The sequence below is a fragment of the Alligator sinensis genome, unplaced genomic scaffold (assembly GCF_000455745.1).
Source record: "Alligator sinensis unplaced genomic scaffold, ASM45574v1 scaffold1334_1, whole genome shotgun sequence".
Classification (NCBI taxonomy): Eukaryota; Metazoa; Chordata; order Crocodylia; family Alligatoridae; genus Alligator; species Alligator sinensis.
Window position 1 is genome coordinate 318,550 of NW_005842872.1, and position 14,359 is coordinate 332,908.

Genomic DNA, 14,359 nt, shown 5'->3' on the forward strand with positions numbered 1-14,359 from the left:
CTCGAGTTCTTCGACTGCAAGGCCCGGGCAGCGTCGAGCGAGAAGCCGGGCACCAAGCGGCTGGACAAGAAGATCGTGCGTCTGGCCGACTGCGTGAGCGTGGCGCCTGCCGCCGAGAGCGGCCCCAAGGAGGGCACGGCCACCTTCTGCCTGGAGACCAGCGACCGCAGCTACCTCTTCGCCGCCCAGAAGCAGCAGAGCACCGAGTGGGTGGGGAAGCTGTGCGAGATCGCCTTCGGGGTGAGCACGGGGGCTGCTGGGCCCACGGCCACGTGGCCGCGCTGGGGCCGGCACTGCCGCTGTCACTGCTGCGCCCCTGCCCTTCCACGACAGTCGCCCCCCCGCCCGCCGTCTGTGGCGCAGCATCATCATCCCACGTGGCTCCCGGCTCACGCTTTCAGTTCTGCTTGTGGTTGGTCCGGAGGCGCCCGCCCCCCTCCTGCCAGGCTGGGGCGTGGGGAGCGAGGAGGGCATCCCCGTCTGCCGGCAGCCCTTGCTCTGAGCTGCTCCCAGCCAGGCCCGTGGGGAGCTGGGGCCACGGCCCACCCATGCCCTCGGGGTGGGGGTGTGTGGGGGGCATGGGGAGCCCTGGAGCTGGCAGGCCCCTGGCGTCGGGTGCTGAGGTCCGTCTCGCTTGCTCGGCAGGGCAATGCGGGCGGCGAGGGCCGGCTGCCGGGTGGGCGCAGTGCGGAGGGCAGCGCCGCAGCGCCTGCCCTGGAGATGGCCGTGAACTCCATCTACTACTCACGGGACGAAGGTAGGGCTGGGCTGCTTGACAGGGTTCTGCGAGGGCAGAGCCCCCCAACCTGGGGCATCGCCCCCCGCCCTGGGCTGTGCCTGGGCTCAGGCCCCCGCGCCCGCCTCGGGGCATCCTTCGGACGCTGGCTGTGCCCCTCTGCGCAGCGCTGGGGTCGCCAGCCCTGCCAGGCCCCGTGACTGCCCCGGCTCCCCCTTTCACAGTGAACAGCTTCTGGGTGACGGTGCAGAGGACGGAGGCGGCCGAGCGCTGTGGGCTGTATGGGACCTACCAGCTGCAGGCGGAGCGCGACGGCCTGGCACTCCGCGACCCCCAGACGAAGGAGACGCTCTACGTGTGGCCCTACCGGCTGCTCCGGAGATACGGGCGCGACAAGGTGGGTTGCGGGGCAAGGTTTGGGATACCCCGCGAGTAAGAGAGGAGGTTAATAGACCGGGCCTGGCTACCCCTCTGCACTTGCCCCCTCAGTGTCCATCGCCTGGCCCGCGCTGCACATGCTTCCCTAACAAGGTGTTGCCAAGGCCTTGTGCCAGGGCCCCCGCCTGTCCACGTGACCTCCCTGCCATGTCCGCTGGCAGCGCACGGTCTCCCCATGCCTGCTGCCCCCTCCATCATTCCCAGCTGCGGTGCAGCCAGGCCCCGCGTGCTGCGTGGCCCTTTCCCACCCTGCGGACCCTGACTGGGCGGGAGGAAGTGGTCTGGGAGGGAAGCTGTTTATAGTAGCAGCAGCAGCAGTGATGCAGCCTGTCTGCTTCCTCCTGCCTTGGCCGGAACCAGGCAGAGGCGGGTCTGCGCCCCGGCAAGGGGCTGGAGCAGCTGGCGGAGGGTGGGCGGGGGCCGAGCTGCCTTGCAGGCACCTGTGTGCACTCAGGCCTCTCCGTGGGTGGGCGGCTTGGTGCTGTCCCTCTGCAGGTGGCTCTGCTGGGCGCACGGGGGCAGCCGGCAGCAGAGCGGGACTCTGACCTGAGCCCTGCCCGGCAGGTGATGTTCTCCTTTGAAGCTGGGCGGCGCTGCAGCTCCGGCCCCGGGAACTTCACCTTCGAGACCAAGCAGGGGAACGAGATCTTCCGTCTGGTGGAGGCGTCCATCCGGGAGCAGAAGACGCTGGCGGAGGAGCACCGGCAGAGCTGTGACTCGCTGGACGCGGACTGCCCCAGCGTCATGCAGATCCGCAGCACCCTGGCCGACTCGCTCAGCCTCGACCTCCCGGCCGAGGGCGACGGCCCTGCAGGCCCCAAGGCCGGGCTGCCTCCCCGGCTCAGCGCTGCTCCAGAGGAGAGGGACGCCCTGAGCCTGCTGAAGACCCGGAGCCTCCCGGAGCCCCCGACACCGCAGAGCAAGCCTGCGCCTACCAGCACACCCCCGCGCTCCCCGCTGCCCAAGGTGCCCCGGCCCGTGCTGCCCTCCGAGGACATGTCCAGCCTGTATTCGGAGCCCCTGGACTCGGTGAAGTGCCCGCGGCCCTGGCTGGACCCGCTGTACTCAGACCCCATTGACAGCAAACTGGGGGCTGTGGCCAAGGGTCCAGGCCCAGCCCCTTTGTCCTCGGCCATGTATGACCCGGTGCGGCCTGAGGGCAGCGCGCCGGAGCCGGGGCCAGGCTCAAGGCTAGGGCCGGCCCCACGCCGCAAGGAGCACATCTATGACGAACCCGAGGGGCGGGCGCCACGACCTCCACCCGACGCCATCTGCATCTACGATGAGGCACGGCTGCTGGGCGAGGCCTGGCGCACGCAGGGCCTGGACGACCGGGATGGCTATGAGTTCCCCTACAACCCCAACTCCGACTACTCGGTGCCGCCCATCCAGCCCAAGGCAGGTGCCAAGGGCCCCAAGCCCATCCCTGCACCCAAGCCCCAGGCTGCCCTCATCCCCAAGGCCCTCGAGAAGGGCACGGACGCCAGCCGCAGGCGTGTGGCCCCTGCTCCCGACAGGGCCAGCAACCGCCCCGGCCTCAACAGCAGCAACAACAACAACAAGGAGGTGCTGTACAGCCAGGTGCTGAAGCCCCCGCGCAGGCTGCGCCCGGAGCTGTGCGTGGATGACGACAGCCTGACGCCCATGTACGAGGACCTGGGGGAGATCTGACCAGCCGTGGAGCTGGGCCGGCTGTGCCCCCGTGGGGGGGCTGGGGTCCGAACTGAGGGGCTGGGTGGGCACCAGCTTGGAGAGCTGTTGCGGGGCGGGGACAGGATGGGGAAGCTGGTTGCTCAGCTCCTGGTGCCCTGGTCGGGGCTGTCTTGAGACCCCTCCAGTGCTTGGACTTGGACTTGGACGTGGGCGGTTTCTCCCCCACAGTATTTTTATAAAGTTTTATTTTGGTATTAAAGTATAACTTTTCAGGCTGGCGGGTCCGTGTAGGGCGTGCAGGGGGGGAAGCTGGGAAGCTAAGAGCCCCACGTAGGGCAAGGGCAACAGTGGCTGAGAACGGCATCTCCCGCAGGCCCAGCATGGGCTGGAAGCAGGTGCCCCAGATGGCCGCTTTGGCACGGGGGTGGCTGGAGTATAGTTCATAGTTCATAATAGGCAGGGTCGGAAGGGACCTGAGCAGGGCAGGGCAGGAAAGGATGCTGGGGTTCAACGACCCCAGCTAGGTGTCTGTCCAGCCTCCTTTTGAAGACCCCCAGGGTAGTTGGTCCCAGATCCTAGCCGCCCTGACAGTGAAGTAGCACCTCCTGATATCCAGCCTGAATCTCCTCTCTGTCAACTTATGGCTGTTGTTCCTTGTTCCTCCCGGTAGTGCTGCGGGGGAACAGGGATTCTCCCATTGTCTGCTGGGCTCCCTTGAGAGGGTGGGTGCGTCCTGCCCTTGGCTCCACTACAGTTAACGTGACCAGAAGTGGCTTCTGCTGCCTCCTCTCGCCTCCATCCTGCTCCGTCCAGCGGAGCCTGTGTCTCCTGCATGAGGGTCGCAGCCCGACAGTGCCCATGTCCTGGGCTGGGGAGGGTGCATGGGCCCAAGTGCTGCCCAGGACCTTGCAGGGAGGGGGAAGAGACCCGTGGGTGAGTGCTGTCACTGCAGCAGTGGCGCAGGGCAGGGGCCGCATCCTCGGCTGGCTGCTGTGCTCCCCGCAGCAGGGGCCCCCAGCCTTGCACGGCAGGCTCTGCTCTTCCTCTTTGCTGTGACAGCAGCCCCTGCCCCCACAGCAGGCTGCAGCTTCTCCAGGGCCTGTGACCAGCACCTACTTCCCCTGCGTGCAGGGGCGGCTGCAGCTGCTGCTGATGGCCGGTCTGGGGTGCAGGCCGCGGCCAGGCCTCTGTGTGCTGTTGCCTGGCGGAGCCCTGGCACTCCTGGGGCCAGTGCCAAGCCCAGCAGCCCTTCCATGTGCACCCTGCTCCCTCGGCAAAGGCCTCAGCCCTGTTCCCGGGTGCCTCCCGGCAGCTCTGGAGCAGCGCTCTGGCTGCTGCCAATGCTGCCCCGCGCTCCAGTGCGCAGCCTTCACTCCCACTGGGTTTCCTGCCTGTGTCTGGGAGCTGCCCACAGGGCCCCTTTTAGGTGCTATCCCTCCAAGGGGGAGACCTGTGTGTGCACTTGCGCTGGAGCCACAGGAACTGGGCCAGGGGAGCTTGTGGCAGAGCAGCTAGGCAGCTTGGAGGGGCTGCGGCAGCTGTGTGATCACACTGAGGCTCGTGGTTGGTTGTGGCCGCAGCAGCCGGCATGGAGCAGGCCTGGCCCAAAGACGGGGGGCGGTATCAGCCTCCTGCAGGGGGGTCCTCTGCCCATTGCTCCCCCTGACCAGGGCAGATAGAGCCCCTGGTGCTGCTGCTCCAGCCCAGGGCTGACCAAGGCAAGGCCCTGCTCGCTGGGGAGTTGGGGTATGTGTCATGCCGGGGGGTGCCGAGCCGCTCCCCACATCACGCCTTCACCACAGGCAGCGTGGAACCAGCACACTGCACAACTTTATTGTGGAACCACACAACCAGGACCATCCAAACAAGGGAGCACACAAGATACCTAGCTGCTGCAGGACTGGGGCAGCCGCAGGAGGACCCACGGCACCCCGTGGTGAACCCACCCCGTGCTGTAACGCGCATGGCTCCAGACAGCTCGCTGCCTGCCCGGGACCCTGCTTGCTGCAGCCCCGTCCTGGCAGGGCTGTGAAGCCAGGCAGGCCCGAGCAGAAACGGCTGTCTAGGGACTGCTGGGGGAGAGGGGAAGGGAAGAGCCTAGCTTCGGACTGGCACTTGTGGGGGGCCTCTGTCATGTTGGGCCCCCCTCAGACCATCCAGGACCTGCCTCAGGAACCCTTCTGCCCCTGGTATTGTGTCCTGGGGGTGCTGGGCAGGTTCCCTGTGCTGCGGGGTACACCAGCCCCCTCTCAGGGCTGCCTGGTGCTGGTGGGGACGGAGGGGCTGTGTGTGGCAGGGGGGTCTCGTGGGCAGCAGCTTCCTGCAGACGGACTCAGTAACTAACAACCAAGCAGAACAGCAACAAGGGAACTGGCTGTGGGAAGCGCCTGGGGAAAAGCAGCTCCGGCACTGGCCTGACCACTTCCTGCGCCGGCCCACGTGGCTCCAGCAGGCCTGGGGCCCGGCGCAGCCCGAGCCCCAGTTGCTGGGGCGGGGGCTGCAACCGGCGCTTAGGCCTGGTCGTCCTCATCAGAGAAGAGGGAGAGCTCACAGGTGTCCTTCCTGGCCATGGATGTGCGCAGCACTTTGGGTGCGGGGGCCGCCATCGGCAGGGGTGCCACCGTGGCCCTGGCCTTGCTGGGGGGCTGCCGGCTCAGGGGCTGTAATGCAGGGAGGCAAAGTGAGCGCAAGGGCAAAGCTGCCTGCAACCCCACCAGCCCATGGCCTCTGCCCCCCACTCCAGCAGCGCTGCCTAGCAGCACGAGGGTGCTGGCACCCTCTCCCTTCTCAGGCTCTGACGGTCTCTGCTGAGACCCCCGTGCTTCCCCCATCACTCCTCCTTGGCCGCCTCAGTGTCCCCAGTCTCAGAAAGGAGGATGCTGACTGCCTCTGGGGTCGGCTCCACGCCGGGGACATGTCAGGAGCAGGCTGCGCCGGGCAGCCAGCGGGCGAGAGCTGTGCCGTACCTGTCTGGGTGGGTGTCGCTCCCTGGGGCGGTGCTGAGCCAGCTGCCGGTGCAGGGGCCGGGACAGCTCACCCCGCAGCTGCTTGTAGAGGTTGCTCCTCATGCGTAGTGGATTGTAGATGGGCTCCAGCTCCAGGCTGCTCAGGGCGCTCTGTGCAGGGTGGATCAGACTGGGCCTGGTTGGCACAGGGCCGTGCCTGCGGCTCGAGCTCCCTGCCCAGGAGGGCACTGGGCAGGCGCAGGGATGCCAGGTGCACTGGCCTCAGAGGCCACATTCCTGTGCTCCTGCCCCATCCTACTACCCCGCAACCCATGGCTGGTCCCTCGCCCACCTGGGACCAGCGGTGTTGCTGGCTGCCTGCAGTGCTACAGCAGAGGCAGTCTCCTGGAGCACCGTCCCAGCGTCTCCCCTGGCAGCCGCAATGCCTTTCTCCCTTGTCAGGTGCTGACCCATCTCTGCTGACATCCACGCCTGGACACTCCTGCTCTCCCATCTTCCCTCCCTTGTCTCCTCTGCCATCACTGGCAGCACCTTCCTGCCCTCCCTGCCACGGGCTCATCCTTCCTCCAACCGAAGCTTCCGACTTGCAGGTACAAGCACCTGAATGATGTCCCCCTGCCGCACCTGCTGTGCCCACCCTGCTGTGCCCGGCTCTCCTTGCCTGAAGTGGGCGCACCCGGGGCAGGGAGACCTGCAGCCCTGCGATGCCCCTGGAGTGGCCACAGCCCTGTGAGAAGACAGCTCAGGCCAGGTCTCTGCTGCCAGGGAGGATGAGGCACCTGCACCTCTGGTTTAGCAACGAGCCCCATAGGGGACCTCAGCATTTGGCCCTCAGGACATGCTACTCCAGGCCATCTGCCCGTGCTCTGCTCCTCCTCTCGTGTCTGGATGATGCCTGGTGGGGACGGGACTAGCTGCTGTCTTGGGCTGGGATGGGGACCCTGCAGGGCCAGGTCCTGCTCTGCCCCTCCCCAGTGCTCTTGGCCAGGCTTCCTCCACCCCCAGGGTCGTTGTGCGGCTCAGGCGGGTGCTTGGAGAAACCCTAGGTCGTTCTCTGGCCACCCCGGGCTGCCATGAAGAGCGCTATTCCTGCTTTGCTCAGCTGCCAGGCTCTGCGGGCAGGACCAGGGCTTCCCTGCCTGTCTGGAGCAGGGCAGGGAAAAACAAAGCTCAGACTTCTGGGCACCTGATGAGGAAAGGCAGCAGCCTGGACCCCCTGCACAAAGGCGAGTCTGCTCCTGGCTCTCCAGCCCCATGTGCAGACCCTAACTTGCCTCAATGGTGCTCAGCGCGGCCTCGGGTAGCTCAGCACTGAGGGCTGGGAATGCGCAGGGCAGCAGGAGCTCTCTGACCGCAATGGCTCTGAGCAGCAGCGTGGAGGAGTCGGAGGGGATGATGGCATAGTAGGAGGTTGCCACGATGCTCCAGCTGGGGCTTGCACTCTGCGGCTCACGTTTGGCCAGGAGCATCCAGTCCCGTTTCTGGAAACAGGAGCCAGAAGTGGCACCACCTGCAAAGCTGCAACGGGCCAGGCCCTCCCACCAGTGCAGGGTCCTGCGAGGCCACTGGGCTCTGGGGCAGGAATCTCAGCAGGCCACCCCACTGCTGTACCCCTGTCCATGGCCCACAGAGCAGGGGCTCCTGATGCAGGATCCGCAGGGTGAGCAGGGAGGGCTGCTGGGCAGCACGTGGCAGAGGGACAGGTCCTGGGGCAGGGGTCAGGGACCACTCGTTAGCCAGGTGGAGAAGGGCCGAGCGGGGCGTGGGGTTGAGGCTCTGCCCAATCTGATACATGGACAACCCCCGAGGGGCAGATGAGAAGCTCTGTCCCAAGGGCACGTGGCCATTTCAGAGACAGACCAGCACCTGCATTGCACTCCTTGAAGCGGTGGCAGGTGCCACAAGACATTCCCTTGGGTTTGACCTGGTACCAAGTCGGCTATTGCTCCCTTCGGGAGCACCCATGGCTTTGGACCCACAGCTACGAGCACCAGGATGGTGTGCTCCCCCTGCACCCAGCAGGCCTGTCCCCATCCTGGCTGTGCTTGGCCCTCTGGGGCAGGGAGTCCTGCAGACCTGCAATGTCCGTGGGGCAGCCGCAGCCCAGTGAGAAGGGTTCTTCTGTGCTTTATTTGCTGCAACATCTGCAGCTTTCAAGGCCTGTCTGATGCCAAACAACCCTGCTCTGGGTGCAGGCAGCCTGGGTTTTACCCAGGAAAGGCTCCCAGAGCCATTGAGGCTGGTCCTGTGCCCAGCACAGGCCCCCTCCCATGGGCCAATGGCACAACAGTAGACCCCAGCTGCAGAGCTTGACCCCAGGGAGCAGCACAAGTGAGACCCTTCCCCTGTTCAGCCTAACGCTCCTCTGGGCAATGTGACTGTTCGCATTGTGCCTGCGTGGATCTAGGGCTGTGGACGCAAGCACACCAACAAGCTACCACATGCACAGGTACGATGCACAGGGCATCAGCTACTCTGTGCTACCTGCCCAGGTGCCTGCTCTTAGCCCATGGCAAATGTGAGCTGGCTTGCCTTTCCAGGATAGCGGGGTGAAGTACTGCAGACACTTAGTGCCTTGCTCGTGTGCCCAGGCCCTCAGGCAGCTCCTCTCCCTCCCTCACGGATGGCAGGGAACAGAGAGAGCTGCCTTAGCCAGTCCGGCCCAGCCTGCCCCTGGCCAAGGCCCTTCCTGCTGTGCTGCCCCTGGAGGGACAAGCTAGGAACCCACAGAGCCCACGTCCCAGAGGAAGTCAGTGGCAGCTCGACCAGGTCCAGCTGGCTCAGAGGTGTAGTCCTCTCCTGAGAGCCCAGAATCGCGTGGGGCTCGGTTGGGATCACACCTTGTTAGGCCACTGTCTGCTTGACTGAGGGGCCCTTTCCCCGCTCCCCTGTGCTGCAGGAGCTCTGCTGGAAGAGCTGTGTGCAGCTGTAGCCTGGGACCGCACTGAAGCTGCTGGCCCACGGGACAGCTTTTGAGACGCAGGCCAGGCCATTTCTCCCCAGATCTCACCTGAGCCCGGCCAGCCAAGGGCTCACTGGCACTCACCAGCAGACTGTGACACAGTGCGTGGAAGTGGTGCTGGTTCATCTCCAGCTCGTCCCAGTCCAGCTGCCAGCAGCTCGTCGGCTTGATGATGAAGGGCAGCCCATACAGCATGGACTCACAGACCCCCTCACGCTTCAGAGCCCTGTCAGGAAACAAAGACCGTGCCCAAAGGCCAAAGTTCAAGACCACAGCACAAGAAAGCCACGGCCTCAGGCACTCACCAGGGGCCAGCAGGGAGCGGGACCCAAACTGCCCATGCCTGACTCCAACCCCCGCAGGAGGATGACTTGGGGGTCGTGATTGACCACAAGATGAACAAGAGCCACCAATGCGATACTGCAGCTGGGAAAGCAAACAAAACTCTGGCTTGCATCTACCGATGCATCTTGAACAAGACCCAGGATGTCATCCTCCTGCTGTGCTTGGCCTTGGTGAGGCCACAGCTGGAGTACTGCGTCCAATTCTGGGCTCCACAATTCAAGAAGGATGTGGAGAAGCTTGAGAGATTTCACAGGAGAGCCACGCACATGATCAGAGGGCAAGAGAACAGGCCTTATGAAGAGAGACTGAGAGCCACAGGACTCTTCAGCCTGGAAAAGCGCAGGCTCAGGGGGGACTGGGTGGCTGCCTATCAGTACAGCAGGGGTGTGCATCAGGACCTGGGGGAACGCCTGTTCCCCAGAGCGCCCCAAAGGATGACAAGGTCCAGTGGTCATAAACTCCTCCAAGACCGTTTTAGGCTGGACATAAGGAAAAACTTCTTTACTGTCCGAGCCCCCAAGGCCTGGAATAGGCTGCTGCCAGAAGTGGTGCAGGCACCTACTCTGGACTCATTCAAGAAATGTTTGGATGCTTATCTTGCTGGGATCCTCTGACCCCAGCTGACTGCCTGCCCCTGGGACAGGGGGCTAGACTTGATGATCTTCGAGGTCCCTTCCAGCCCTAATGTGTATGAAATATCTATGAAAAGCTATGAAATCTATGAATCCAGCCCCCGACCCTAAGTAAGTGAATCCAAGCTGCTGCGTAAAGGGGTGCAGGGCTTGTCCCCCCCCATCCCCCCATTGTTGTTTTTTGCCCCCTGTGGTGGGCTGCCTGGGAATCCCCCTTTGCCTGAGACGTTAGGATTTGCCCCTTGTCAGGCCTCAGATGTGTTGCATGCAAGGCAGATCAGCCCCGGGGTCCTGGCGCACTCCCCACACAGGCAGCCACATGCTTCGCTGAGTGGTTCCCCTTGGATCACAAACCCCCGCTTCCCACCCTGAGCTCTGGTGCAGTGCTGTGGACTGCAAAACAGCTGGTGCCGCCTCCTCAGTGGTTTGGTGTCTGCAGTGACCCTCGATAATCTGCACGCTCAGAGCCGGGGGGTTGAAATGGTCCCATAGTCAGTATCTACAAGAGCTGTGACCATGCACTGCTCTTACAGACCTGCTAAGCACCTTTTCACTCATCTTTGCTACCTGCACAGAGGTAAGCGGCATTCAGAAGAAAACAGCGGAGACTGCATCACGGGGGCCAACCGAGCTGCTCATTAACGAAATAAAATCCCAGCTGTGACAAAGCCACAGAAGAGGATGCAGAGAGAGACTGGGAGGCTGTCTCTATGACTGCAATTATTAGCTCTTATTTTCAGAACCAGAGCGAACACCTGACAGGAAGGAGAACTGCACTTCTGACTCAAGTCTGAGAAAATGAACCCTGTTTGTCTCCTTCAGCTGTGACAGTCAGCCACCGTGGCAGGTCAACAACAGTGCACAGACCTAACCCCATGGGATCTGACACCCGGCTCCTGGGTGGGACCGGGCGACCCCAATGCTCCCTGCGCTGCGCCGACAACCAAAAGCTAACTGCCTTTTCTTGCCTGGGTGAGCTAACGGCTCCCCTTGCACAGGCCTGTTAGCCCTGCTCTGCTCCGTGGACAATGGTATCACATCAGCATCACGAGAGAGGTTGGCTGAGAGCTCTGGCCCCTCGCTGCTGCCGAACCCTGGTGCACACGACAGTCAGGCCAGAGGCACAAGCCATCAAGGCAGGTGGGAAGGCAGGGAGGGAGGGCCACACAGTCTCTCCTCATGGGAAAGTCTACTAGGAAAATGGAGGAGTCTTGGCCTAATGATTGGCCTAACACTCAAGCAGCGGTAGGCAAGAGATGGTGGCACCTGCCCAGCGTGGCTCTGGGAGGCAGGGTCCTGGGGGAGCACATGCAGGGGCTTGCACAGTTTTGTCTCTCTGGACTCTAACTGCTGCTGTGCTGCAGCTCCGTGTGGGGTTCACTGCACTGAGCTGGCCTGTGTCATCGCAGCTGCATGCAGTGGTGCAGTGAATGTGTCGGTGCTCACCCGGGCCCCTTTGAGCACTGCAGATGCCTCCTGATGCTGCCAAGGTCAGTGCAGCACCTCCCATCCCAGGGAGATGCTCGCCCCACACCCTCCAGACGTGGGTGCTGACTGCCCTAGGCTCTGCAGCTCCATGGCCTCCCCCAGGCTCCGAGCAGGCATGTGATGGAGCCTGCAGCCTATGGGGGTGGGCGCAGGGGCTTCCCATGGTGGGTGGGAGCCCATGCCTTGCTGCTCCTGCCCCTGCTGGCACCAGGTCCCTGGCAGGCTGCTGTGGCACTCCCACCTCCTGACTGAAGCAGGGCAGGAGGAAGAGGTCAGCAGCTTGCCAGGTCTCCCAGTCCCTCACACAGACACCTACTTGATGGCCCTGAGCCTGTATGGCGAGGCGGATGGACCGGCTGCCAGCTGCAGGGGTATGCTCGGGTCGTCCATCCTCACGGTGACGTTGGCTGCCTGGGGGAGCAGGGCTGGGCTGAGGATCCGTTCACGAATGTCGCACTTTACACATGCTACGAAGGGGAGAGAGAGGAAAATGGGGCACAAGAAAGAAAAGAAAGGCTCCAATTAGCCGCAGGCTGGAGCCGAGGCAGCCCTGACTCGGGGCCCCAGCCGCCTTCTCTTCCCCAGGCCTGTCTCAATCTGAAGAGCAGCATCTGCTTGGTGCCCATGAAATCCCCTCACAAGGGGCTCATCTGCTCCATGGCCAAAGCAATGCTCCTTATCTAATGGCTGTGGGCAATTCCCAGAGCCTCATGCTCCGCGCAGAGGTGAGGAGACCCTTGGCTCAGAGCCACTTCAGCTGCTGCGTTTGCTGCCGTAAGGCATCCAGTGAGAGATGCCAAGTGACCAGGGTGGCAAAACCCCTCCTGGGCAGCCAGCTGTGTGCTGGGACCTGCCTGCAAGCACCGCCTCTGTGGGCAGCAGCCTGGTCAGTGCAAGGGCTGAACAAGTGTCCGAGCATGCAGGTAACGTGCGGGAGAGATGCCCCTTTTCTGCCAGCTTCACCTCTGGTTTGGACCTGGCTGTACAGGCTCAGGCTGTGATGCCAGGAGAGCAGAGCGTGCTCCTGCTGCTAGGGCAATAGGAACCTGGGAACGTAAAAACAGCTGGGTAGTGGTAGCACACACCGGCAGCCACAATTACTTCAGTGCCAAAGGACAGCTGCAGCCTGAGCCACGCGGTAAGAGAGCACCGACCTAGGGGCAGCTTGGGAGCTGTCGGCAGGACACTGGGGCCTGGGACACAGACTGACTGCAACACCGGCTGCATTGACTCTGGTCGAACGTCCGAGATCTCACTGTATGACAAGCGTGAGTCCTTGGGCCTGGGCACAGGCACAGGCTACCATGTGGCGCACACTGGTGGGACTGTCCAGCTCTCCGGCTACCTCGCAGTAACTGCCCACATGCCTGCTCTCACTCTCCTGGAAGGGGTGAAGCTGCCTCCCATTGACCTCAGGGCAGGAGAGTACACATGGGGAGCTACAGTGGAGCAACTTGCTTGGGTGCTCATGCCTGGAAGGTCCTTCCCCCTGTTCCAAGGCATGTTTTATGCTGCCTGAGTGGACGCCCACTTCCAGGCATGCTTCCGCGGTGAGGGCAGAAAGGAGTCACAGTGTGACTGAGAATCAGACCCACGACACATACGCCCAGACAACAACTTCTCCCGTGCACCTGAAAACGGAGCACTGCAAACAGACAGCCCTGTTCAGATGCAGGTGCCGCATTAGCGGCACCCAAGCCCCAGGCAGAGACACCCCAGTAGAGACACCCCAGGGTCGAGAGTCCACAGCCACAGCTGAGAGGGAGAGAGAGAGGAATACCTAGGCTGGTCCTGGGGGCAGCGTGGTGAGCAGTGCCTGCTGCAGGGAGGAGGAGATGGAGCTGCTCGCGGTCTGTGCCATGGTCATGCAGCCAGGTTTTGAAGAAGGTCTCCAAGCTGACCACGTCGTTCTCGAGGGTCTGCAGGTCAATGTCCATGCCCAGGATCGAGCTGTCTGCAGGAGGGAAGGAGGTACACTACAGAGGTATGCCCCGTTCTCTCCTCCTCCACCACCTACACCCCCACACAATATTCAGACAGTCCCCAAAACGGGGGACGGGACCTCGAAAGCTATCACGGAGCATGCTGCCTCTGCAGAGGGTGCAGCACAAAGCAGGAGCTGATTCCTTCCACCCCTACCCAGAGGTCTCACTGTTCTCCAAGGGCCATGCCCATGCCGTGGCCAGCAGCACAGCTGTCTGCAGGGGCTTAGTCATGACAGAGGCAAACCAACCACTCCTACCTGACCACAGCTGCTGTGGCCCAGATTGTGAAGACTTTATCTCCACAACTCCCATACTTCCTTCCTCCCTTTTGTTCATGCTGAAATAGCATCTTCTGTTAAAGGCCACAGTGTACTTCCCGGTCACAGGCCCATTGCTCCCTTTGACAGATGGGTAAACTGAGACAGGGGCTTGGTATGTGTTTCACAGTGAGTCAGTGTTGGAGCTGGAATTAGGAGCCAGGGAGCCCTGACACCCCCATACTTAGTCCCCCAGACCCCACTGCCCCTCATCAGTAGTCCAAAGCCAAGCACTGGCTGCCCAGTAGCTGCATGGGTACAAACCACCATAAGACAATAAACTTGAAAGCTCAGCCCTGGCCAGTTTCCAAGGAGGGAATGAGTAGGAACTTGGACTCAATAATGCGCTGCTCTGAGGGCAGATCTCCAGCTACGTCTCATGTCTAGATCAAATCCTGTGCACTCTTACACATGTCTGGAAAACCCACAGGAGTGTGAGCTGCCGCTCACACTGCCACCCCTCACACTCAGTACACTCCTCAAAGACAAGTCCATCAAAAACTGCTGCAAGAAGCACTACCAAAGACTCCTGAACTTAGAATCAATGGTGACTGATGAAACCATCGAACCCATCCTGCAGCATCCAGTCTGCTAACCTCTGAAGAAGTCCACCAGGTAATAAGACAGATGAAGAACAGGAACGCATCTGGCCCTGATGACACACCAGCCGAGGTCATCAAAGTCGATGGGGAAACGATGACCAACAGGCTACACACAGTTTCTTAAAATCTGGATGGGACACTGAGGACATTCCCACTGACCTAGGGAATGCCAGTATTGTCACCATTTTTAAAAAGGGAGCTAGGTCTGACTGTGGAAACTATCAAAATATAGCCC

General features: G+C 62.5%; 2 protein-coding genes across 2 annotated transcripts in view; one reads left to right on the forward strand and one right to left on the reverse strand.

Moving 5' to 3' along the window:
- The first annotated feature begins 109 nt into the window (after nt 1–109).
- On the forward strand, nt 110–3,120 carry DOK1 (docking protein 1). Its single transcript, XM_025191902.1, has 4 exons — nt 110–240; nt 646–757; nt 961–1,133; nt 1,739–3,120. Exons 2-4 carry the CDS (start codon nt 721–723, stop codon nt 2,843–2,845), a joined length of 1,317 nt encoding a protein of 438 aa, XP_025047687.1. The 5' UTR covers nt 110–240; nt 646–720; the 3' UTR covers nt 2,846–3,120.
- A 2,217-nt stretch (nt 3,121–5,337) lies between these two features.
- Nucleotides 5,338–14,359, reverse strand: part of M1AP (meiosis 1 associated protein) — a 48,354-nt gene continuing 39,332 nt past the window's right edge. Inside the window, exons 4-9 of the mRNA XM_006035734.1 lie at nt 13,001–13,174; nt 11,537–11,687; nt 8,840–8,981; nt 7,068–7,274; nt 5,794–5,943; nt 5,338–5,487 (exon numbers count right to left, since the gene is read on the reverse strand). Coding sequence (XP_006035796.1) covers nt 5,338–5,487; nt 5,794–5,943; nt 7,068–7,274; nt 8,840–8,981; nt 11,537–11,687; nt 13,001–13,174 — 974 coding nt within the window. The remainder of the gene's footprint in view (nt 5,488–5,793; nt 5,944–7,067; nt 7,275–8,839; nt 8,982–11,536; nt 11,688–13,000; nt 13,175–14,359) is intronic.

Bases quoted from the DNA above. Each gene is read 5' to 3' on its own strand.
- DOK1 (XM_025191902.1), top strand. From the start codon at position 721: ATGGCCGTGAACTCCATCTACTACTCACGGGACGAAG. The intron at 758-960 runs GTAGGGCTGGGC...CCCCTTTCACAG, and splicing joins CTACTACTCACGGGACGAAG to TGAACAGCTTCTGGGTGACG. The intron at 1,134-1,738 runs GTGGGTTGCGGG...CCTGCCCGGCAG, and splicing joins GGAGATACGGGCGCGACAAG to GTGATGTTCTCCTTTGAAGC.